A 25090-nucleotide genomic window follows, 5' to 3' on the forward strand; every position below is an offset into this window, starting at 1 on the left:
TTAGTCAGTTGAGCACCCAACTCTTAGCTTTAGCTCAGGTCATGATCTCACAGTTTGTGAGTTCAAGCCTTATGTCAGTCTCTGTGCTGACAGTGCAGAGCCTGCTTGTCCCTCCCCTGCTTGCTCTCTCTCTCTCTCTAAAAATAAATAACTTGGGGCGCCTGGGTGGCGCAGTCGGTTAAGCGTCCGACTTCAGCCAGGTCACGATCTCGCGGTCCATGAGTTCGAGCCCCGCGTCAGGCTCTGGGCTGATGGCTCAGAGCCTGGAGCCTGTTTCCGATTCTGTGTCTCCCTCTCTCTCTGCCCCTCCCCCGTTCATGCTCTGTCTCTTTCTGTCCCAAAAATAAATAAACGTTGAAAAAAAAATTTTTTTAAATAAAAAAAATAATAATAAAATAAAAATAAATAACTTAAAACCTTAAAAATAAGATATGAATTTTCTGTTTCTTAAAGGCTTCTTAAAACTTGCTAGAAATTATCTGTACAACTTTTATATGTATCTTGACTATTAATTCAATATGTTTAATATGAATTTTTATTTAATTTTATTTATTTTTATTTATTAATTTTATTTAATTTATTTAATTTTATTTAATATGATTTTTTCAGGTTTTCCTAGTTCTTATTGAGTCCCTTTTGGTGCTTATGTTTATCTAGGAAATTACTCATATTGTCTGTTTTCGAATTTACTGCCACAGAGTTGTTTCTAGCATTCTCTTATTCTCTTCTGCACCTGTAGGTTTAGGTTTTGTTTTTTTTTTATTTCTAATATTATTTATGCCATCTTTTAAATAATTTTTTTTCTTTTTTTTAACGTTTCTTTATTTTGAGAAAGACAGAGAGTGAGCATGAGCAGGGGAGGGACAGAGAGAGGAAGAGAGAGAATTCCAAGCAGGCTCCACACTGTTAGTGCAGAATCCGATGCGGGGCTCGATCCTACAAACCGTTGAGATCAGGACCTGAGGCAAAACCAAGAGTCAGATGCTTAACCAACTGAGCTCGCCTAGGCACCCTTGTGCCGTCTTTATTTTGATCTGACAGAGTTTTGTTTATTTTATCTTTTCAAAGTATCAGTATTTTATTTTGGTGATCTTTGATTAATTTTCACTCTTATTTTTATTATCCTGTCTACTTTCTTTGAATTAAGTCTTTTGCTCTTTAAAAAAAAAAAAATTCCTGAGTAGAAAAGCTAACTCATTAATATTTTACTCTTTTTTATTTATTTTGACTATTTACAAAAGTTTATTTAACAAAGAAGTTCAGTATGAAAATGCACATGATCTGATTTTTATATTGTAGTAAAACAGGTGCTATGCAGAGGGGACACGTGGAAACAGTTGATTTCTTCTGGTGAACACAGCTATTGTTTATACTCCATTCCAAGGCCAAGGTTTCTAACATGATGATAGTATTTCTTCGAATTGTCACCATTCTGGTATTGTTCTGTTGCCCACTAGTTGCCATCTCCACACATTCATCTATCACAAGATTCATAAAGGGATTGAACTCCCACAGTATTTCCTGGACATGTTTGCCACCATTTAATTTCAACGATAATTTCTTGTCTATAAATTTTTTCAACTTGTGCGGGTGACTTTTTCTCATGGTGTCTACTCCACAAACTCAGAGGCATCTCCAAATGGAATTTGTGGCGCCCTTCACACTGCTACAGTGGGCCCCTCTTCTCTCTCTTTTTTTTAAGTTTATTTATTCTGAGAGAAGGAGAGCGAGCATGAGCGCACACACACGATTGGTGGAGGGGCAGAGAGAGAGAAAGACAAAAATCCCAAGCAGGCTCTGTGCTGTCAGCGCAGAGCCCTCTGTGAGGCTCGATCTCACGAACTGTGAGATCATGACCTGAGCTGAGATCAAGAGTTGGATGCTTACATGACTGAGCCACCCAGGCATCCCCTTTCTTTCTTTCTTTCTTTCTTTCTTTCTTTCTTTCTTTCTTTCTTTCTTTCTTTCTTAATGTTTATTTATTCTTTTTTTTCAACGTTTATTTATTTTTGGGACAGAGAGAGACAGAGCATGAACGGGGGAGGGGCAGCGAGAGAGGGAGACACAGAATTGGAAGCAGGCTCCAGGCTCTGAGCCATCAGCCCAGAGCCTGACGCAGGGCTCGAACTCATGGACCGCGAGATCGTGACCTGGCTGAAGTCGGACGCTTAACCGACTGCGCCACCCAGGCGCCCCAATGTTTATTTATTCTTGAGACAGAGAGCATGAACAGGGGAGGGGCAGAGAGAGAGGGAGACACAGCATCTGAAACAGGCTCCAGGCTCTGAGTGGTCAGCAAAGAGCCCGACGTCGGTCTCGAACCCACGAACTGTGAGATCATGACCTGAGCTGAAGTGGATGCTTAACCGATTGAGCCACCCAGGCGCCCCTCCTCTTTCTTTTTTAATACATTCATTTAAGCTTGTAAATTTCCCCCTAAGAACTACCTTAGGTGTGTTTTACAGGCTTAGGTATGTAATGTTTCATTTTTACTATATTTTAAATATTTCCCTTTAATTATAATTTTTCTGATTCATGGATTATTTAAAAGTATGTGTTTGAGTTTTCGGAATTACTGACTTCAGACTTCGTTGTACTGTGGTGAGAGAATTCAGTTTGTACGAGATTGGCTAGTATTTCCTGATACTTCTTTTCTGGGCTTGTAAGTCATCACATTTTGTAAATGTTCCATGTGTACTTTAAAAGAATGTGTATTCTCTAATTATTGAGTGAAGAAATATTTGTATATTCATTAGTGCTTATTAATTTCCTCTTCAAACACTCTGTTCTTACTAAATTTTTGTCTTTTATTTTTTTCAAATATTTTATTTATTTATTTATTTTTATTAGAAGTAGGCTCCAAACCCACCATGGGACTTTGAACTCATGACCCTGAAATCAAGAGTCGCATGCTCCACTGACTGATCCCGCCAGGCGCCCTCTTTTACTATTTTTATGTACCATTCTGTTGGGTCTATTTTCCTTCATTTCCTGCTTTTAATTGGATTTATTAAGCTTTATTCCTTCAATTTTTGTTTTTTTGTTTCTTTATATTGATTTTCAAGTTGTATATTCTGGTTTTTTCTTTTGGTGATTACTTTTATAATTTTAATGTGTACGTATATATTTTAAAATATATATATATATATTTTTTTTGGGGGGGGGTGCCTGGTTGGCTCAGTCGGTTAAGCATCTCACTTAGGCTCGGGTCATGATCTCATGGTTTGTGAGTTCGGCCCCACATTGGGCTCTGTGCTGACAGCTCGGAGCCTGGAGCCTTCTTCAGATTCTGTGTCTCCATCTCTCTCTGCCCCTCCCCTGCTCACACTGTCTCTCTCTGTCTCTCAATAGTGAATAAACATTTAAAAAAATTTTTTTTAATGTAAAAAATATATATGTATGTATATACTTTTTTTTTTTTTTTTTTTTTTTTACATTTATTCACCTGAGAGAGAGAGACAGAGCATGAGCAGGGGAGGGACAGAGAGAGAGACACACACACACACAGAATCCGAAGCAGGCTCCAGGCTCCCAGCTGTCAGCACAGAGCCGGATGCAGGGCTCGAACCCACAAACCACGAGATCATGACCCCAGCCAAAGTCGGACGTTTAACCAACCGAGCCACTCAGGTACCCCTAATGTGTATATTTGATTTAACAAAGTCTAAAGTTAACTGATAAATCTCTAATATCCTTCTGAACAAAGTGCTCTGATGTATTTTAGCCCTGATATAGTCTCCTAGTCTTTCATGTCCTCTGTCTAGTCAGAGCCTGCTAATTGTCTTGTTTTTTAAGTCCTTTGTTTAAAATGAGAGGACATTATTATTGCTGCTGCTGTTCTTTTTATAGTAAAGGCCCTTTAAAAAAAATTTTTTTAATGGTTTTTATTTTTGAGAGAGACAAAACACAAGTGAGCACAAGCATAAGCAGGGAGCGGGGAGACACAGAATCTGAAGAAGGCTCCAAGCTGTCAGCACAGAGCCCAACATAGGGCTTGAACTCATGAACAGTGAGATCATGACCTGAGCCAAGGTCAGATGCTTAACTGATTGAGCCACCCAGGTGCCCCTATAGTGAGGGCTCTTTTAGATATAGTTACCTGTTTGCAACCTCTCGGCTCATTGTTGTTTCTTGGATCCCACTACCTTCTTCAGGATTCAGTCTCTTGTATTATGAAATATACCTTTGGTCACTTCAGTAAAAGTACGAGAGTAGTAACTTCTTTCAGCCTTTGTCTGGAAAATGTATTTATTTTGCCCCAATTTTGAATGATAACTTAATAAATTCAAGACTAAATGTTATTTCCTTCAATACTTGGAAAACATTGTTCCATTATTTGGGGGGTTATTTTGCTACTGGGGAACAGCAAAATTTTTCTTTCTTCATGAGTAATTATTTTTTCTGGGTTTTTGTTTTTGGTTTATTGTTGTGTTTCTTAATGAGGTGTTTTGTAGGCTCACTGCCCTATGTGTAGGTGTTGATCTGTGTTTATTTATCCAGCTCATGAATGTGCTTCTTCAATCTGAGAACTTAAATATTGCTTTCACTTCTGAAAATGTATAGTCATGAATCTTCATTCTTTCTGTTCTTAGACATTTATTGTAATGTCTCATTTTGCCCTTTTTGTTTCCTATCTTCATGACTTCTGTCACCTACTGTCTGTGCCGTGTTCTGTATGGTTTCCTTTCGTCCATCCTATAGTTTAGTAATTCTTTTGTCAGCTAATCTACTGTTTTACTTAGTTCCATAATTATATTTTTTTCTTTTTAAAAATGCTATTTGGGGGTGCCTGGGTGGCTCAGTTAAGCGTCCAACTCTTGATTTCAGCTCAGGTCATGCATGATCTTACTGTTTGTGAGATTAAGCCCCATTTTGGGCCTTGCACTGACAACACAGAGCCTGCTTGGGATTTTCTCTCTGCCCCTCTCTCTGTCCCTCCCCCGCTTGCACTTCTCTTGTTCTCTCTAAATAAATAAACATTTTTAAAATGCTATTTGATTCTCTTTCAAATTAATTTTAATTTTTAATACTGTCCTTTTTTTTTAATGCTTACTATTCCTTCTTGGGTCATGTTAATAACTTCAAATGTATACTTCAGACTCCTTCTTAGGTTTTCATTTATTTCTAGTTCCCAGGTACCTGTTCACCCTTACATTGTACTTGCTCACTGTCCCACCTGCTGGTTTATTTCTTTACATGATTGGGACTCTTTATTGTAAGCTCCTCTTCAGCAGGGATTATTTTTGACTTTGGGAGTCCAAGTGCCCTGAATTGTGGATACATTTTTGCAGCACTACTTTGCATTTTTCTTCTACAAACCAAGACTCAGTTGTTTCAGGGTCTTGAACTCAAGTTAATTGTAATTTCTCTGTTTGTAACTTCCAACCCATCCAGGTGGTATTAACTTAATGCCTGCACTTGCTCTTAGCCTAGGTTCACAGTTTAGAGGACTCCTACAAAAAGCTTTGTTTATTTTCACAGGGCCCACAGGCTACTTTGCCATTTCTTTGGTGGGCAGAGTTCTTCTAGTTCCTTGTTCACGGATTAGATAGCTGTTTAAGGGGTCCCTCACCTTGCACAAGCCCAAGTTGGTGTCTTCTGTCCCAGCTGGGTGTTGATACTCCAGCCCCTAGCCCTTGTTCCAGGATCCTATCCCTCTGTGGATTCAGCATCAGCTCGAGGAGGTCCAACTCTGGAATTCCTGCTGTTTTAGCACTTAGAGATTTCCCTTTCCTTTTTCTTTCAATCTCACTTGACCTTCAAAAACTTTTTTTTTTTTTTTTTTTTTTTTTTGCTTTATATTATCCAGTGCTTCTGTATATTTTAAGGAGTGGGGTCTGCATCAACTTAGGCTGCCATAAACCTATTCATCTTTGTCCTCCTCGGCCCAGAAGAGTAACTAGTCCATACCAGATGCTGGATAACTGACTGACTGACTGACTGACTGACTGACTGACTGAACAAATGACTCAGTGAATGAATGAATGAATTTTTCACCTCCAGAAGCAGGTGGAAGCAATATGCCAGTGAATAACACCTCCTGTCTCTCCAGGGGCACTGGAACAAGCAGAATTTGCTTTTCTATGAGGATATAAGTAAAGAGAGTTCCCAGTAAACAAAATGAAAAGAGAACAGGACTTCTTATGTGCTTTCACTGTAGTCCTGGAATAATGGAACATTTAACTGACTTCCAGTACTTGATATCCAAAGGCGGACAGAAGTGGACTGAGGAGTGAGTGCTGGTACCGTTTGCCGATGGCTCCATACAGCATGCTTACCAAGAGAAGAGATTGAAGAATTGCAGAGAACAGGACACTGGGCCTGTTTAGTTCTCCTTCTCTCCACTGTTTTTAAGAAAAGCGTGCCTTTGATGAGATATAGCTGTGGGGTCTTGTTTTCCATCTTATGTCAGCCACCTTTGTTAGAAGCTGGTTATTGATGCCATGCCCTGTTTTAATTCACACTTCTCTGCTAATCAATTACAGCGTTTATCCATTAATCAGGCATTCTGACAGAGTCAATAACTGCTTTTTTGGGTTTTGTCAGGGGCTGCATGTTATCAAGCAAGGAATAACATTCAGGAGCTCACTTTAAAACAGTGTGACTTTCCCAGGCCAGTGGACTTCCGGAGCAATAAACATCTAGTGGGGATTTTGCATGGTTTTTTAATATATTTGGTTGATGGGATTTTCTCACTGAACACTTCATTAGCAGGGCTCAACATTAGTGAAGTGTGGACAGGTGTACCTCTGTTTAAGAAAAACAGAAACATCAAAAGGTAATTATTCCCATCACATATAAATGACTGCATTCGCTTAAGAGTAGCCTTAAATCATGAACTTCCTTCATTCGTATTAAGTGTTTACAAACAATATCTTCTTGGCAGTGCGGTTTGAGAGCAAAGAAACTTAAAGCCACAATGTTTCCAGCTGCTACTAGTTGAAAGCCAATCAAAATTTAGAGCAAATATCTCTATAATGTGAGTCAAGAGGAAAATATTTTATAAACAAAGGCTGAGTTGATACACACATTTCCTTAAGCCCATCTTTTACATTAGAGTGTTTTAAACCTTCATATCCATGTCCCCATACATGTGTTCACGCATTTAAGCACCCCTCAGGCTTTATAACTTGTTACAGCGTATTCACCTATTATAAAGTGTCACAGAAATGAAAACTTTTCCTTTCAGAGACAGAGGTGGCAATGTTTAATTGGAGAGTTACAGTTTGGATAGTTAAGTTTGCCGCACATAATGATGGTAACAGGTTTCAGTGATCTTTTTTTTTTTATGACAGATGTACCAACATTTAATTGTTTTTCATCAAGGGTGGAGAGAAAAGACACTTCTGTAGATTTTTCAATTCTCCTACGTGTCACTTAGCTGTCCTCACCATTGTCTAAGCTCCTTTCTCTCATCCTTTTTGCTGCAATGCCTTGTGTCATTCCCTCATGATCAGCACTTTTGTTGTCTTTGTTTTTTGCTGTACCTCAGAAGTCCATCTTTTCTTTCATCTCCTTCCCATTCATGCATGAGGGAACAGTTGTGCCCTGTTGTGGGGATGTTCCGCTGGGTTTCAAACAGTAGGGTTTCTTTTTATTCTCTTCTAAGTAGTACAATGGGGCTGAATGTCTGTTGCAGAATGCACACACTAATATGCCAGGTTATTTGGTTTCTAAGAAGTCAATAAAAATACTACATTTAGGCTCAGTCCTTGGCTTGCTTTTTGCCTGTTTGCCTTTAATGTCTTCGGTTATAAATCTGTTTGTTTCTGATAGTAAAATATAATCTTCCATATTAGATTGAAGCGTGGAATCAACAAACAGAAAAATGTTCCTGGCGGTGGAGTATTTTCACACTAGCAGATTTGGCAGTCTGCACCCTCCCTCGATAAGAGCCTTGAAACAGCCGCCAGAGCTAATTAATGGCAGCTACAACTCAGAGAGGAGGGAGAAAGAGAGTGGATCCTAACTTGGTCTTGGCAAAACTTTCCAGTGTGAGAAAGTAGCACGTCTCTGCATTTAGAGGTGTGCGGCTTTGACTATTTTCGCCCAGATCACCTTGCTTGATTGTTGTTTTGGGTGGGGAGGTAAGTGTGAGCATGAGTGTACCTAGTTATAGACACAGACCCAGAGGCCATCCCAGCAGTAAAAGGCTAAAGACATAAAAAGCCAGAGATGTCTTAAGACACTTTGTTCTCATATTCAGGAACAATCTTCAAAATCCTCCTTAATGAGGTCATAAAAGAAAAAAATGGAACAAGTGTTCCTTGTGTATCTCACTAGGGCATGCAGTCAGGGTCACTTGCCACCAGTATCCTATTTAAAAAGGGATTGGGGTAGTTCAATCAAGCATTGCATTAAGAGAGAGACTTTGATTAATTCCTTCTCCTTTCTTTTGTGCCACAGATAATTTCAGTAAATTTGTGATACTTTCTGCTTAGCTATCACTGGGGCTTAAAGTTCTGGATGCGTCATGCTGAGTATTAGCATTTATCGGGCCTACTTGGTGATGGTGAAGAGGAGTGTATGCTACAGACAGCTGTCTAATCTTTGACAAGCAGGGCTGGTCTTTAAACATGACCATTATCTGAGATCTTAGTGTAGGGAAGTTTCTGCTCTCAAGTTGGTGGAAAGAAATCTTGGTGCGAAAGAAGGAAAGACTCAGCAGTAAGGAAGATGGTGATTTATCATGGCTAACTTTTTTAAAGGTACTGGATCTGCCTCTCAGCTTGGGTAAGTTTCAGGGATGGCTCTCAAAGGAAACAAAAGCAAGAAAGGGACAAGTGAGTGCTGGCAATGTGTGCTTTCACTGAGGCTGCAGCGGGGGAGTTGCAGATTGGCCCCCGGACGGTCAGGATCAGGTAGGAAATTGGATTCTATTGTCATTTGTTTTCTTTTATTTACCAGCTTTGTTTGTCGAGAGGCCCTCAGAGATGTGAAGGGTCATTTTAGCACCGTGCTGTAGAAACCTAGTGTCAAATGTCAAGTCTTCTGGTTGTTTAGACCTAGAAGCAAGTTAGGGTATATTTCAAGCACTTAGTTTTTAAAAACTCAATCACATCCCTGTTGTATTTTATAAGCTGATTTTGAAAGGGTATATAATGTTTACTTTGTCAGCAATGCAAGGTCTGTTAGGTATCTGTACTTTAAGGTGTCACTGAAAAGTTGGATTTGGGTTCTGATGGACCAGAACAGCTCCCAGGGGGCATTGTGATGGTGTGTAAATCCCTTTCTGTTTGCGGTTTACTCACTGGATGCACTAAATCCGTTCTTCGGGCTGCTCCTTTCTGTTCAGTTAATTCAGCCACTGCACATGCGCATGAAGGCAACAGGTTAATACTCCTCACTTAAGATAGTTTTAGGTATGGATAGATAGAATCCCTTCTTTAACAGTTGAAGCATTTGTTTTTCTGTTGAAAGTGAGGTAGTTAGGTTGGTTTTCATGAATTTATACATCAGATATATTTATGTTAAGGCAACAAGTTAAAGCAGGATTTTAGAGTGAATTTTAAAGTATGTCTCATGATAATTATTACTGTCCTGCTAAAGATTTAATAGCCAATCGTAAGGGTTTTTTAAATTATTAGTGTAAAATGAATAAGATGTTAGATTTCTCATAGATTCTGTTTTGGTGTATTTCCAGATTAAAGACCCAAAGATGAATTCATTCATTCAAATGATTTATTAAATTCCTACCTTATGCCAGGCTCATAGAATTATAGCACTATTGTTGTCATTGTCGATGTAATTGGTTTTTAACTTGTATTTATAATGATTATTATAAATAGGGGAAACCTCTAAGTATGCTAGTTTTTGATAATCAGCTTTAACTGTGAGAGTGAACATGTTCTCTGTGAAGCATGTCTGTGAATAGATTACTCGAGCCTGACCATAGTTTTTGGAATGCTAACTGAAGTTGCATGATTGATCGATTTTTTTTTTCATATTTGAAACTGGAGAGAGCTATGGAGGCAGAGTAGTGTCATGAGAAGGATAAAGGCTTTCACTGACTTTTCCTCACCTGAAAGGGAAGAGCCCTCAACTCAGGGCTTGGTATGAGAATCAAGTTCTATGATTGTGGTGAAGGGAGCCAACACAGCGAGTCCTCCGTGAATGACCCTCCCCCCACTCCCTTGTTCTAAGAAATCGGTATCTACAGGGCATCAAGTATTTGCATTCTGATTCCCGTCCTGCATGCTGAAGGCCAGGGAAGTTACCTGGTCACACTTTCTCAGTGCCACCAAAAAGGGTGTGAAGATGTGTATTCAGAACCTCACTACTGTGAAAAATACCTCGAAGACTTTTTAGGTCCAGGGATTGCCTGCTTCATTTGCTTATAGGAAACATAATCTCAGACATTTAAAAAAAAATTTTTTTTATGTTTATTTGTTTTTGAGAGAGAGAGCACAAGCAGGGGAGGGGTAGAGAGAGAGGGAGACACAGGATCTGAAGCAGACTCCAGGCTCTGAGCTGTCAGCACAGAGCCTGACACGGGACTCAAACCCATGAACCATGAGATCATGACCTGAGCCAAAGTCGGATGCTCAACCAGCTGAGTCACCCAGGCGCCCCCATAATTGCAGACATTTTTAGTAGTTCCTACAGTGGAAATACTCCAAATGTTGCTTTTTTACACAAAATCAGCATGATGATTGCTGAGAAGAAAGAGGTCATGGCCTTTCTCAACAAAAATCCAGGGTTGCTGGTTCTTTTTTCAGATAAAGGTCTCAGAGAGCAGACAAGGTCTTCTCATAAAATCGGAGGACTGTGATCCTCTGGACACCTCACCTTCTGAAACCAAGTGGAAAAAAGGAATGAACATAAGCACATTTCAGCCTCCCCAAACCTCCTTATGGTCAGATATGGCATCCAGTAAGGCGCAAAAGTAGGCCACCAAGCAAACAAGTGATTTCCTTTGAAACATAGGTTAAGTAAGAGATCCGGCTTTTAAACATATACCTAGTTCTCTCTCCCATAGCCGATGTGTAATAATTGCTGGCTGAAGAAAATTGTCCTGTTTACCTTAGAATAGATATCATAGGAAATGATACCTTTGCCTTTATTTACAGAGGATATATTAGTATTAATTAATTACAGAGGATATATTAGTAATACAGATCCCATTATGCTACTTTTAATGTGTTTTATAATGAGAATTCCTCTAAATCCATTCAGTATAAATTGGGTCCTTCTCAATACTTAAACATAGTACTCTCTCTGTGTGTCTCAAAAATAAATAAATAGACTTAAAAAAAAAAAAGGAGGGGGGCTCCTGTGGCTTAGTCGGTTAAGTGTCTGACTTTGGCTCAGGTCATGATTTCACAGTTCGTGAGTTTGAGCCCCGCATCAGGTTCTGTGCTGACAGTGCGGAGCCTGCTTGGGATTCTCTCTTCTTCTCTCTCTTCCCCTACCCTGTGCTCGTGCTCTGTCTCTCTCTTTCTAAAAAACAAACTTAAAAAAATAAATAAAAATAGCAGGTTTTTTTGAGATATCTAACACAGGTGTTGCTCCTGCTTTGGAATGCTGAAAATTTTCTGCATAATTCTGTTCTGGGAGTTCTGTGGGGACTTGCTGTTAGAGCTAGGGAAAAGCGTAATGGCAAGGACCATTTACTTGTCTTCTTGCAGATCAGGATGAAAGGCTCTATTAAATGTTCTTGCTCATACTAAGTTGGAGGACAAGTAGCACTGGAAATAATGGTTTGTGCTGGGAGAAGGTGTCTTGTGTGCCGCACACATTGTGGGCAACCAGCAAATGCGCTCAGCCATTTCTGTGAGGATAATGTCTATGTGACCCTAGCCACAAGGTCCTCCACGTAGGTCAGTTACTAAACCTATCTTTAAATGGCCTTTTAAATTAAAAAAAAATTTTTTTTATTATTATTTTTTTTTTGTTTATTTATTTATCTTTCGAGAGCAAGAGAGACAGAGTGCAAGTGGGGGAGGGCAGAGAGAGAGGGAGACACAGAATCTGAAGCAGGCTCCAGGCCCCGAGCTGTCAGCACAGAGCCTGATGAGGGGCTCGAACTCAAGGACCAAAGACCATAAGATCATGACCTGAGCCGAAGTCGGATGCTTAACTGACTGAGCCACCCAGGTGCCAGGTGGCCTCTTAGATCGGACTCCTTTTTCAGCCATCTGCTTGAATACGAACGCTACTTAAGGAAAAGACTTAAGGGAGTGGTGGTTGGTGGTGATTGTTGTGTTTCTCTGAGGCACAGTTTCAAGTCAGTGAGATGTGTGCTTTGGATACATGGCTCTATTTGGCACTGAATATCCTCAGAGTTTGATGAGTTCTGGCAATGTACATAAATGGGAGGATGGAAAAGAGAAATCAGAAAGTACATCACCCCCCCCACCCCTCCCCTCCAGAGGGAACGGAAGAAAGTGCAGGTGGACATTACATTGGCCCACTGGTGAGACAGTCCAGAGTCATTGACGATTCTTTCTCTTTCTCTGTCAGTTAGCAAAGTGTGATTTTCTTCTGTTAATAAAGTTTAGGAAAAAGGAGAAAGAGGAGCACTGCATCCTTAACCACTTGTACTGGAGCATCTGGCATTTATGACTGTCCTGACTCCTAATTCCACTGCACCCCACCTCCCACCCCAATCAGTGCTTTGTTACTATTGTTAGAGTTGTTGCAAGACCAGCCTCTGTCTGGAGGGTGGGCAGGAGCTGGAGTGCTGTTGGGCCTCATCTTTCCAGGGGCTTGTCACCATAGCTGTGGACCTCAAGTAACACCGCACTGAGGTGCTCAGGACACTGACCTCTTAGTCGGCAGTGAAGGTATCACATTCCTGCTTTATTGTATTGCATTCTGTATCTGTTGAAATTTGACTAGCAGATGTGGTAGAACTGGTCCATACCAGGCCTGCAAGTGCAAGGACAGTGTGGCAGGCCTGGTGGCAGGCAGGAGGCACAGCAAATGGGCCCTATGGGGGCAGCCCCAGTGCCAGCAAAGCCTGGGCAGAAAGCACTTGGCTGCATCGGTCTCTTTGTCAGTGAGGATTGAGGATTGCCACTTGAAGCTCTTGCCCTTCTGTCTTTCCTCAGGACAAGTGCTGTTAGGTCCAAGAGGAGAGGCAAGTGGTTCTCTACTCACTTGGAGATAGGGTGACACTGGGGACAGGGCAGCCTCTGAGCAGTGGCTTGCAGGGCGGGCTGGCCACACATGGCCTCAGAGCTGAGGGAGCAGCAAAGCAACCCAAGATGATTCTGTAGGGAAGTCAAGGTGCAGAGGCCACAGCCTGCAGTCCCCGTGTGAAAGACCACAACCTTCCCTGCACTGCACCAGCCTGAGAGGTGAGCCCCCAGGAGCCCCAGAGCAAGCTTCTCTGGGAGGTGTTCAGGGAGGAGGGGCGTGGCTGTGCTGTGCTTTGTTAATATAGGCCAGATATTGGCAGGTTGCACTGCATTAAAAAATTAACACGGATGAAAAAGTTGTATGGATTAGTATAGTCAAAATAGGGCTGGCAAAGCCTGCTTTAAAAGTTGAGGATGACTTTGATTAAATAAAAGCCTAGCAGCAGAATAAATGTCTAGCTTGCTTTAAAAAAGCAATAGGAGAGGGGTGCCTGGGTGGCTCAGTAGGTTGAGCATCTGACTTCGGCTCAGGTCATGATCTCATGGTTCATGAGTTTGAGGCCCCTTGTTGGGCTCTCTGCTGTCAGCACGAGCCTTCTTCAGATCCTCTGTACTCCTCTTCCTCTGCTCCTCCCTGCTTGAACTCTCTGTGTCTCTCGAAATAAATAAATAAACTTAAAAAATGTTTTTAAATAAGAGAATACCTCAAAGCATTGAAATAATACTTACTGATGATTCCACCAGAAGAACAGGAACATTTGCTATTGATGAGGTTGTGATGGATGATGGAGAAGCCATACACTGGTTTCAGAAGTGTGAGAAGACAGAGGTTGTGGGCTGGGGGAGTGCTAGCAGGAGAGCGCTAGTGCACATGCTTTTTGTGTAGAGTGTGAGGCAAATGGACCGTGACAGCACCGGGTGATGGAGAGGGCACAGGGAGAAGGGAGCCTAGAAATCTCCTGACACAGAAAAGGTCTGTGCTGGCATGTCTCACTTCTTTGTTTTCTAGCTAAGAAGTAAACTGAATAACAAACTCCCCACCAACATGGTTTCACATTGCTTTAGCTTTTCAGGAACCAGCACTTCAGTTTTTTAGTGCGAACTGTCACTTACTTGCTTCTCCATTGGAGGCTATTGGGATGACATATATTCTTAAACATAAGAACTGTGGGTATACTTGCATGAATGGTACCAGAGGCTATGGATTTTTGCAGTATATTCTGCTGGGGCTTCATTTTTCTTGAGGATATTTCATTGTTTTCTTTCTTTCTGTCTCTCTTTCTTCCTCTTTTTTATCTCTTTCTCTCTCCCCCTCTTACTGCCTGCCTTCCTCCCTCCATCCCTCCCTCCTTTTCTCTGTATGCAATAATGTCATGTAAGGACTCTTGCATCGTTCAGACCACATTGTTTTAAGGATTTCAGCATTATATAGCAGCATTTTAAAGGTGTTTTCTTCTTTTTTTCTCTTTTCAGAGAGAAATCAGTTCCCGTGTCTCTTAAGCTATATCCACAGGAGGATTATGATAATGAGTCACTGTTTTGTCATTTTGCTATTTTAAGTGAGTTTTAAATAAAACCTGTAGCTGGTTCATGATCACTGGGAACATCTCCATAAACTTTAGCTGCTATAAATATCCTGAGAGCTTAAAATAGAGTTAAAATATGAAAATATAGTGCTATAATAAAAAGTTTTCATTACTTTCACCCTACCTATCAACAGGACAACTATATATTTCACCCACAAATATTTAAAAATACAATGACTTCCTTAGAAATTTCTTGACTATGGGGCCCCTGGCTGGCTCAGTCATTGGAGTATGCCACTCTTGATCTTGGGGTTTTCAGTTCAAGCCCCGCATTGGGTGTAGAGATTACTTAAAAATGAAATCTTCGGGGTGCCTGGGTGGCTCAGTTGGTTGGGCGTCCGACTTCAGCTTAGGTCATGATCTCACAGTTTGTGGGTTTGGGCCCCGCATCGAGCTCTGTGCTGACAGCTCGGAGCCTGGAGCCTGCTTCAGATTCTGTATCTCTCTCTCTCTCTCTCTCCCCCCACTCTCCCCTACCCCACTCATGCTCGGTCTCTCACTCTCTCAGAAATAAATAAATATTTTTAAAAAACTTAAAAAAATAAAAATGAAATTTTTAAAGAAAAAGAATTTTCCTGACTCTCTGTCTCTCTGTCTCTGTCTCTGTCTCTCTACATATATCACTGTTTTCTATTTGAATGATTAACATATGCACATTAGTTAGTAGGTAAATAATGTAATTCTACTTGCTCTTCTAATTTGTCAAATCTTTACAGATAATTATTATCACTATCACGTGATTAAGGAGGGGACATTTATATAAAGCTAATTTAAGGTACTTGGTTTTTGCATGCATTAATTTCCTTATTTATATATTTAATTAGCATCTATTATATGCTAGGTACAGTGCCAGGGTCAGCAAAAAGAATGCTTCCTAAAATCACAACCCCCTAAAATCATGGCTCTTAAAATCAGCTCTTTGTCTCTATTTTCCCCACTCAAATATTACCTTCTGTTCTGCCTTATCATTGTGATCAGAGCTTTGGATTCGTTTTTAAGATTTTGTAATCCCAGTGATGTGTAATACGCAGTAGGAATGCTCAGAGAAGAGAAATCTGTAAGAAATTTTAATTACTGGGGAGCCGACTCTACCAGAGAAATCATCAGAGTTGTCCATGTAAGGATGGGGGACTGCTCAGACTGAACTGAACCCCTGTTATGATTGAAACTCTTTTCACTTTATTGTCCAAAATACTGCCTTAACTTCCTCCCACTCCTCATTTGCCTATTCCCCTTGCTTTTTATCTTCTGTATTACCAGTATTACAACATAGTGGTGTTTACTTCCTGAAAGCATTAGTAGTCATCAGGAGCACCAGTTCGTTATAGATGTAGATAAATGGGTGTCAACCCCTCAACTACGACTTGGACTAAGTTCCTTCCCTCAAAAGAAACTGCTCATGCATCTTTGGACGTTTCTATAAAATAGCTGTGTGCATTTCCTTATTCGTTATAAACAACTAGAATCAGTGTGTCCTGCTTTGATGCCAGAACTAGAATTTAATTCACAATGGCAAGGAAGCTTTACCTAGAATGTCTGTACACATGAAAGGCGAGGAAAAACCATACAAGTTCCGTCCCCCTTTCCGTTTTTGGTGAGCTTTCGACTTTTCTTCCCTGCGATTATTATTGAGTGGAATGTAACCCCCAAATCTTTCACCAGATGTTGCCTCACCATCTTAAAGGGAAGAAGAAAATTATAATGGATGTTTTGAATGTGCTCAACTTTTGTTTTGTTCAGAGCCAAACTGAATGAAGCAAAGAAGTTAAAATCTTTTCTTGTTCCATCTGAGTAAGCATGAAAACCTACAATCCTTAATCTTTTAAAAGAAAAATAACCCTCCTCTGTTTGTGGGATTTCTGATTCATTTCTTCCGCCCTGCTCCCCTGCTCTGCATTTTTGTAATCAAATTCTGTCTGGACTTTTGTGAGCCAATAACCTCCCTCTTCACCCCTCTCCCCTCTACCCCCCCCCACCTCTACCCTATGATGACACAAAGAGCAGAGAGTCCACAAAAGACTCAGTTTCTGGGTTTTGTATTGAAAAGGAGGATGAAATGCTGGATATACTTAGGAACACGAAACTGATCTGTTAAAACTTTACCAAAAAAGCAATTTATTAGCATCAGGATAGGGGGAATAAAAAGTGAGAGGAATAGAGATTTTTTTAAAATGCCATGAATAGAAGTGAATATAATGTACTTTTTTGTAATTCGCACTAAATTAACTTTTCTTTAGTGTCACACAAACTAGTTGGTGTGGCAGCTACTTCAACCGCCCTGCCCCCAAGTTAACAAGTAATGTAAAAACACAAGAGTCCCATGGGAGGGTAGTGGGGAGCCCTGGAAAGCTATTTGTTGATGTCCCTGAACAATAACCAGGGCTGGTATACTGGCCTGTAGTTTAGAGCTCAGGACCTGAGTCTTAACCATTTTTCCCTGTTGCCATGATTGTGATGACAGCACTTCTCTGTGAGGTGTGTCCTATGTCTGTGACTCTGGGTCTCCAGGGTGTGAAAGTTTGTCTGTGGCTAAACTCTTAAATAAATATTCTAAACCAAGGGTCCAAAGGCTAAATTCTGCTAACCACTTATTTTTATATAGCCTTTGAACTAATAATTTTTCCAGATGTGTGATTTGATGATAGGGAACATTACCTTTAACTCCAATTAAGCAAAATGCTAATTCCCCCACCAAAAAAAAAAAAAAAAAAAAAAAATGCCATTCTTCTCTCCATTAGAACTGTATTACCAAAAAGTTGTGCTCAATTTTATTTTGAATTCCATCAGTAAAAAAAGGTGTGGAAAATTGTGTTTCTCTTGATGTATATAAGTCCCTGTATAATATCCCAGCATTTGTCTCCCAGCTCACAATCTGAAATAGTTACTATCTGTCCCTTTCAGACGTTTGGTGAGCCCTGTTTTAGACTGTCCATTATAGAGACAATTTTGAAGAGGGGAAAAGGCATTCTTGCTATCATTCCTTGTTTGAATCTTGTTTTGATTTTTTTTTTTTTAATTTTTTTTTTCAACGTTTATTTTTATTTTTGGGACAGAGAAAAACAGAGCATGAACGGGGGAGGGGCAGAGAGAGAGGGAGACACAGAATCGGAAACAGGCTCCAGGCTCTGAGCCATCAGCCCAGAGCCTGACGCGGGACTCGAACTCACGGACCGCGAGATCGTGACCTGGCTGAAGTCGGACGCTTAACCGACTGCGCCACCCAGGCACCCCTTGTTTTGATTTTATATTTTAATAGTGAAGCTTTTCTGATCAATATGGATATGAGTTACTATGCTTTGGCTTGTGCAGTGTCCTGAGAAAACTGGTGTCAGTTGTGAAGTGCAGCATAATATTGCCAGCAGCTGCCTCTTTGAAAAATGTAAAGTCACTGAATAAAATATATCTGTATTTCCTTATATAAAATAACTGGCAATAATAGTATCTATTTCATACAGTTGAGGGAATTATGACTAAAGTAAATTAAGGAATCAGTAGATGTTAAAAAGGACAGAGTCTACCATTGAGAACTTAAGTTTGTTTGCCTTAGAATGAGTACTGATACTTTGTGTTTTAACATTTTGAGTCTATGTACAGATACACTGTCGCCTGTACACTGGTAGGTACCTAAATAATGCTGCTGCTAAGCTTCAGGCAATACAAAATATAATCTCTTCCAACATGATTTTGTGGGAGATACTTGTTTAAAATAGAATTATTACTTAAGGCCTATATATTTCTTTTGTAGATTTTTAAAAAACGTTTATTTATTCAAGGGTCGCTTGGGTGGCTCAGTCAGTTATGCATCCATGATCTCACAGCTTATGGGTTCAAGCCCCGCATCAGGCTCTGTGCTGATGGCTCAGAGCCTGGAGCCCGCTTCAGATTCTGTGTCTCCCTCTCTCTCTGCCCCTCCCCTGCTCGCTCGCTCGCTCTCTCTCTCTCTCTCTCTCTCTCTCTCTCTTTCTCTCAAAAATAAACATTAAAAAATTTTTTAAAATTATTCATTTTGAGAGAGAGGGAAGGGCAGAGAGAGAGAGAGAGGGAGAGAATCCCAAGCAGGCCCCACGTTGTCAGTGCAGAGCCCGACACAAGGCTCCATCCCACCAACCGTGAGCTCATGACCCGAGCCAAAATCAAGAGCTGAAGTCCTGTGTATTTCTAAGATAATTTTAAAGCATAAATAAACCTTATCAAAGAGCAAAAAGAGGAGCTTTTCTGGTTCAGAAAATTTTAGGATATTGGGTTGTCACTATTTTGCTCCCTGTCTGTGACAGACTACATGATTAGAAAAAGGATACCGGCTTGGTGTTTCACATAGCTAGTGTTTATGTCTGGGAACCCCTACGTGCATGAAGGCAATGTATGACAGAGCTGGGCATAGCATTTGCAAAGAAAGAAAATCACTGGTGATAATTGAGATGAAATCAATGAGGTCCCCTGTGCTCTTCCTCATTCTCCTGGACCCATGATGCACTTTTTGCCTCCAGAAGTTTGTCCTCCCCCTTCCAAGGTTGTCCCCACCTCTGAGAAACCTTCTGTGAATGTCCCCTCCCACTCCTGGGCTTCTGGCCTCTGTTTGCTTTAGAGACACCTGTCTTGGGTCTGTCTCCCTAGCTGGACCTCAGCTTCCCAGATGGCTGATTCTCTCCTCATTAACATCCCCAGGGTTTGACTTAGGTGTCTGATATCTATTTGTGGAACTAATGAAAGAAAAATTTGTCTAACATTAAGAGAAAATGAATGGAAAAATCCTTCTGATTTTCCTTTAAAAAATTTTTTTAATGTTTACTTATTTATTTTGAGAGTGAGAGCATGAGCAGGGGAGGGGCAGAGAGAGGAGACAGAGGATCCAAAGCACACTCTGCACTGAGAACAGAGAGTCTGACGTGGGGCTCGAACTCACAAACCCTGAGATCATGACCTGAGCCGAAGTCAGACACTTAACCGACTAAGCCACCCAGGCTCTGCCTTGATTTTCTTCTTTTCAGATGAGATTAATGTGTGTAGATAATCATGAAACATTACTTTAGAGCTGATTAAAAATTCACAGAGAAGCCACAATTGATATCTAGTTTGTCCAGCTATTAAGTTCTGGAGACCTGGAGGGCATCAGAAGAGAAGATATAACCTAATGTTTCTATTTTCTGCACTGCTGACTCTTAGACTCTTAGCCTGGATGTGGGTTCCCATCCCCTTGGTAGGTGTGTTTCCCAGACGTGGCAGAGTGCCAATCACTGTGTGCGTGTGTGTGTGCACGCACGTGAGCACATGTGTACATGAACAGCACACCTGTGAAGTGTCCTAGGTGATAGTCTGTTTTAGACCCACATGTATAACTCACAGAGGTTAGAGAAGAGGAGGGGGAAGTGTCTCCTCTTTAATAATAGTAGCTATTATTGATTGGATTTTCTGCATGTGAAGCATTTTATCAGGTGTTACCTGCATCATTTCATTGATTTCTCACAGCAATCCTATTATACTGAACTCATAATAAACCTGAGATTTAGGGAGGCTAAGTAGCATGCTTTAGGTGCCACCAGAACCAGGCCTGCTGGATTCCGGAGCCCAATCCCTTAACTGCTCTGATTTCCTTATCACTCACCTGCTTTCCAGGGAAATGAGAGAGCAGCTCAGAGATGGCAGGTCTGGGGAATCATGACCATTTGTTTCTCCTCAAAGCATAGAACCAGAGGAGTCATATGGACAAGTATATTATTTATCACTATCTTTCCTCCTCGGAGCTCAAGAAAAACTGAACTTTCAGAGTTAGGAATATGTCCTGGTTATTGTCCCCTTGTTCCTCTCATAACTCAGAGTAGAGCCATCACACACAGCTCTGGACTTAGTTGAGCTGCAAGTTGCAGGTGAAAAGTGAGGCAAACTGTACCACAAGTACAACCTCCAACTTTAAGGGAGGGCTAGTTCCCGTGGACTTCAAGTCTTGTAACTGTTTTTGATGGATTACGTGGAATTACATGTGAGTTAAATCCATTGAGTACCATGTGCTGAAATTCCAGGCAATGAGAAATGAGCTGCATGGTAATTGAGAATGAAGTTAAGGAAGAAAATTTTATTGTTAATCAAGGGCTTAATTGCCTCTGGGACATTTTAAATAAATGCCATGCCGTACTTAAGGAGCGATATTCTGTAAGTGAGATGCAAAAATTCTTTAATTAAACCATCATGGGTAGTCCCTGATTGAAATATCTGTCTTTATCTTCGTAGTTAAGCCTTCATGATTCATGTAACAACTCAATCAGGGATTGAGTAAATTAAGGGCCCCTTGAAAGAAGAGATCAATTGTATAAAATTGATTGAAATTATTTCTGGGACAGTCTTCATTGTCCTTATTTGTATTGACCAGAGCATATTTTTGGTGTATTTGCTATTTGCTGGTCTTGTAGAGAGTAAGCTGTTTTTCAGCCTCCAGGGGACAGATTGTGGCTATTGCATAGTATATAGCACAGACAGTTCTTAGAAGAATTCATCTGCAAAATGGAACAAATGTAAGGTTTCTTGGCTGTGGAGAAACCCAATGATAATGACTTCGATGGTCCCTGTAATTTACAAGTAAGGAAGTTGGTAGTGAAGTCAGTTAACAAACGTTGAGTGTGGCCACATGCAAGGACTTGTGCTAGATGCTGATAAACTGTGGCAGTATCCATGAACCAAAGGGCTGAGTTCTTGTTGCCAGCTGAACAGTTCCAAAGACTCCGATTCAGAAAGATGAAGATTTGTCGACTCTCTCATTGTACATGGAAAAAACAACAAAAAAAGAAAACTTAGGTATTCAAAAGTTTTGACTTATTGGATTGCTCACTTTGAGTGTCAGAAGCACTTGAAAGGAGCTTGGTAAAGTCTTGTGAAAAGAAGGGAGTGGGGGCCAGCACCTGCGATGGGTGTGGGAAATGTACCACCAGCACATCTGTCATTGTCCTACTCTGCATTCTCTTCTAGTTGGACACTCAGCTGTGATACTCATTGTGCCATTAGCAGAAGTCTTTATGAAAACTAAGAAAGTACACAAGAGAATACATCAGGCCTTTTAAAAACTTTAGTAATGGTTTGTTTTGCCAAACTAAACACTATGATTTCATTTAATTCTTAAAAAGAGAAAAATTACCATCTGAAGTTACCAGTATCTTCAACATATGATCACTTGTATTTTTTTAAAGTTTTATTTATGTTGAGTAATCAGCAAATAACCTTAAATAAGTAATCAAAGGTATTTTATAGCATAGGTTCATACTGAAATTATTACCTTTTTTTTTTAGGGTTCTTTTTAAAATTTATTTATTTTTAGAGAGCGAGAACAGGTGAGGAGCAGAGGAGGGAGAGAGAGAATCCCAAGCAGGATCTGTGCTGTCAGCGCAGAGCTGATGCAGGGCTCAATCCCATGAACCTTGAGATCATGACCTGAGCTGAGATCAAGAGTCAGACACTTAACCAGCTGAGCCTCTCAGGCCCCCTAGGGTTCTTGATACAAAACAACTGAGGCTTTTAAAAGTAATTTCAAGGGTGTCTGGGTGGCTCAGTCAGTTGGGCGTCTGACTCTTTATTTCAGCTGAGGTCATGATCTCACGGTTGTAAGATGGAGCTCCCGGTCAGGTTCTGCACTGAGTGTGGAGCCTGCTTAAGGTTCTCTCTCTGCCTCTTCCTCTGCCTCTTCCTTTCACTCTGCCCTTCCCCCCTCCTCAAAAAAATAAAAAATAATAAAATAAAAGTGGTTTCATTTTCAAATAAACACATAGACACACTTTGTGAACTGAATACTTGAAAAAGAAAGAGGAGGAAAGAAAAATATTTGAGGTCATATTTTCATAAAGGCTCTGTGATGTTTGACATGTGTTGGCCAATTCTGGTCAGGTCAAAATGACAGGTGAGATTTTGCCTGCTGCCCTGGGACTACATTGGCCAGTGTGTCCCCCCTGAAGAGCTTCTCTTCCTCCAGAATCCTTGTTATGGGCACATAGAAAGCCTATGTGGTATTCAACAGCTACAGAAGAGTCCTGTGATGGTTTAGATGTGAAATCACAACTTTTTGGCAGTGTCTGGAAACTTAATGTTGTCATGTCACAGCAAGTATAGAAATTCCCGTAGGATTTTACATGATGACTCAAAGGATTAATTCTGTTCTAAACACTGTGCCCTGGGAAGAACTGTATTTGTGTAACTTGGACAAAAACAAGCATATCTGCACATAGTCTGTGAAGAAAGGGAAATGAGCTGTGCACTCCAGAGCAAAACTAGCTGCCTTCCCAAATAGCTAGAAATGCAGCTTGCTTGTCCCCTTCAACCTGTTCTCAAATGACTCAAACTTATTTTAAGAAATGTTTGTGAGCCCAGGAAAACAAAATGATCTCTTAAGCATTCCCTTGCATCAATATTTTTTTGATTTTTTTAATGTCCTATAAGATGCTTTTGTGAAATCACTTTTTCTGATTGCAGTATATCTACAGTTGGGAGTGCTGTGGTAAATACACAGCTCACATGGATACTAAGGGGTTTGAAGTTCTCATGATAAATTTGCCCCTGCTATTTGCAGAGTGATGATGTCTATATAGGAGCATGTTTCTGTAAGTGCCCATTCACTCCCTGGTTGGGTTCAGAGGGTCTCAAGTCATCTCCAGAGAATTGTCATCTCAGCATGATATCACGTGGCCCTGGTATTTGTTAGTTGGGGGGCTGCATGGATTCTGTTTGATCATTTCCCTCATTGTCTTGTACATTCTAAATGTTGGGGCTGCCTTAGTTCATATGCTTCCAGAGAAGGTATCACGAACAACTTGATGCCCATATTATGACTTCACAAGCTGGAAAGTCGGTGTGTATAGATTCTTCATCTCTCAAACTGAGATTTTTGATTCAGAGACAGGTTGCCTGTGGACACTTCCCAGAGGCTTTGGCTGCTTGACACACAGATTGTAATCACAGTAATTAGCACTGAGTTTTCAAGTCCTGCTCTCCAGCTTGACCTGGCAGCATTTAGTCAGCATGCACACAGCTGGATCAATGGCAGGAACTGAAGGACCCAGTTGTGGTGGGCATCGTCCCTGGGGAGTTCCAGGGGAGCCGCAGGGACAAGGGAGCAATGCTGAGACCTGAGACTCAAGAAGAAAAAAAATATATTGATAAAGGCACCTGTCAGTGGGAATTGTGTTAAAAATTATTATAAGGGACGGATGACAGTACAGACTTTGCCAGAAATTCATTTTCAGTGAATTTGTTTTTCTCCCTTTGGCTTAGTTCAGTTTTGGGTATTCCTAACATGTCCCCTGTTAAAAGTTTACACTTTCTTCCCCTAAGAGAAAGTACCTGCCTATCTTTTCTTTTCTTTTAAATATTTTTTATTTATTTATTTTTAATGTTTATTTTTGACAGAGACAGAGCATGAGTGGGGGAGGGGCAGACACACACACACACACACACACACACACACACAGAATCTGAAGCAGGCTCCAGGCTCTGAGCTGTCAGCACAGAGCCCGATACGGGGCTCAAACTCACAAACTGCAAGATCATGACCTGAGCTAAAGTCAAATGCTTAACCGATGGAGCCACCCAGGCGAGTACCTACCTATCTTAATCCAAAAGCTAGTGAAAAAAAACTATAGGACATGAAATCGATGCTTTGGTGGATCAAAAATAAAGTTGTTGTTGTTGTTTTTTTCTAGCACCCTGTATTTAGGTAGCTTATCTTGAATAGCACAGTTGTGGCAAAGAAGCACCTATGCCTGATTTTGAAATAGATTATCTGAGAAGTTTGGTGGTGGAGGTACAGAGACAGGGATTCATGTTCAAATAAGCTTCAGGACACTTCTGTTATCTACTTGCTCATCTCAGTCCCATGGGGAGTGTGTTACCTAGAAGGTAAGGGTGATAAGAATATGGCACTGGAGGGGATTTCAGACCCTTGATTCCCACCCATTGAGGGTTAATGATTTTGAATGGACACTCGAAGACTGAACACCGAATAAAAATAAATAGGTTTAAACTTACAGAAAATGTTAAAAATAATTTTTAAAAAATGGAGGGCACCTGGGTGGCTCAGTCGGTTAAGCATCTGACTTTGGCTCAGGTCGTGATCTCACAGTTCGTGGGTTCGAGCCCTGCGTTGGGCTCTGTGCTGACAGCTCAGAGCCTGGATCCTGCTTCCAATTGTGTATCTCCCTCTCGCTCCGCCCCCCTCCCGCTCTCACCCAGTCTATCTCTCTCTCTCTCTGTCAAAAATAAATAAACACTAACAAAAAAAAAATTTAACTTACAGAAAATACTTCACTCACAACACAAAACCATTTGAGTGTATACAGTATCTCTAATACTGTGATCATTATAGTTGGAAAGGCAAGGTAGGCAGATTTTTTTAAATGACAGGTTTTTTAAAAGTTTGGTGCTTTTAGAGATGCAAACACAATTGGTTCC

General features: G+C 40.7%; 2 protein-coding genes across 6 annotated transcripts in view; one reads left to right on the top strand and one right to left on the bottom strand.

Moving 5' to 3' along the window:
- Window positions 1–25090, top strand: part of CLYBL (citramalyl-CoA lyase) — a 254668-nt gene that overhangs the window by 100686 nt on the left and 128892 nt on the right. The gene's annotated exons all lie outside the window — the stretch shown is intronic.
- On the bottom strand, window positions 1223–1671 carry LOC122484404 (small nuclear ribonucleoprotein G-like). The gene has a single exon (XM_043582359.1). It carries the CDS (start codon window positions 1603–1605, stop codon window positions 1243–1245), a length of 363 nt encoding a protein of 120 aa, XP_043438294.1. The 5' UTR covers window positions 1606–1671; the 3' UTR covers window positions 1223–1242.

This window comes from Prionailurus bengalensis, chromosome A1, assembly GCF_016509475.1.
Source record: "Prionailurus bengalensis isolate Pbe53 chromosome A1, Fcat_Pben_1.1_paternal_pri, whole genome shotgun sequence".
Taxonomy (NCBI): Eukaryota; Metazoa; Chordata; class Mammalia; order Carnivora; family Felidae; genus Prionailurus; species Prionailurus bengalensis.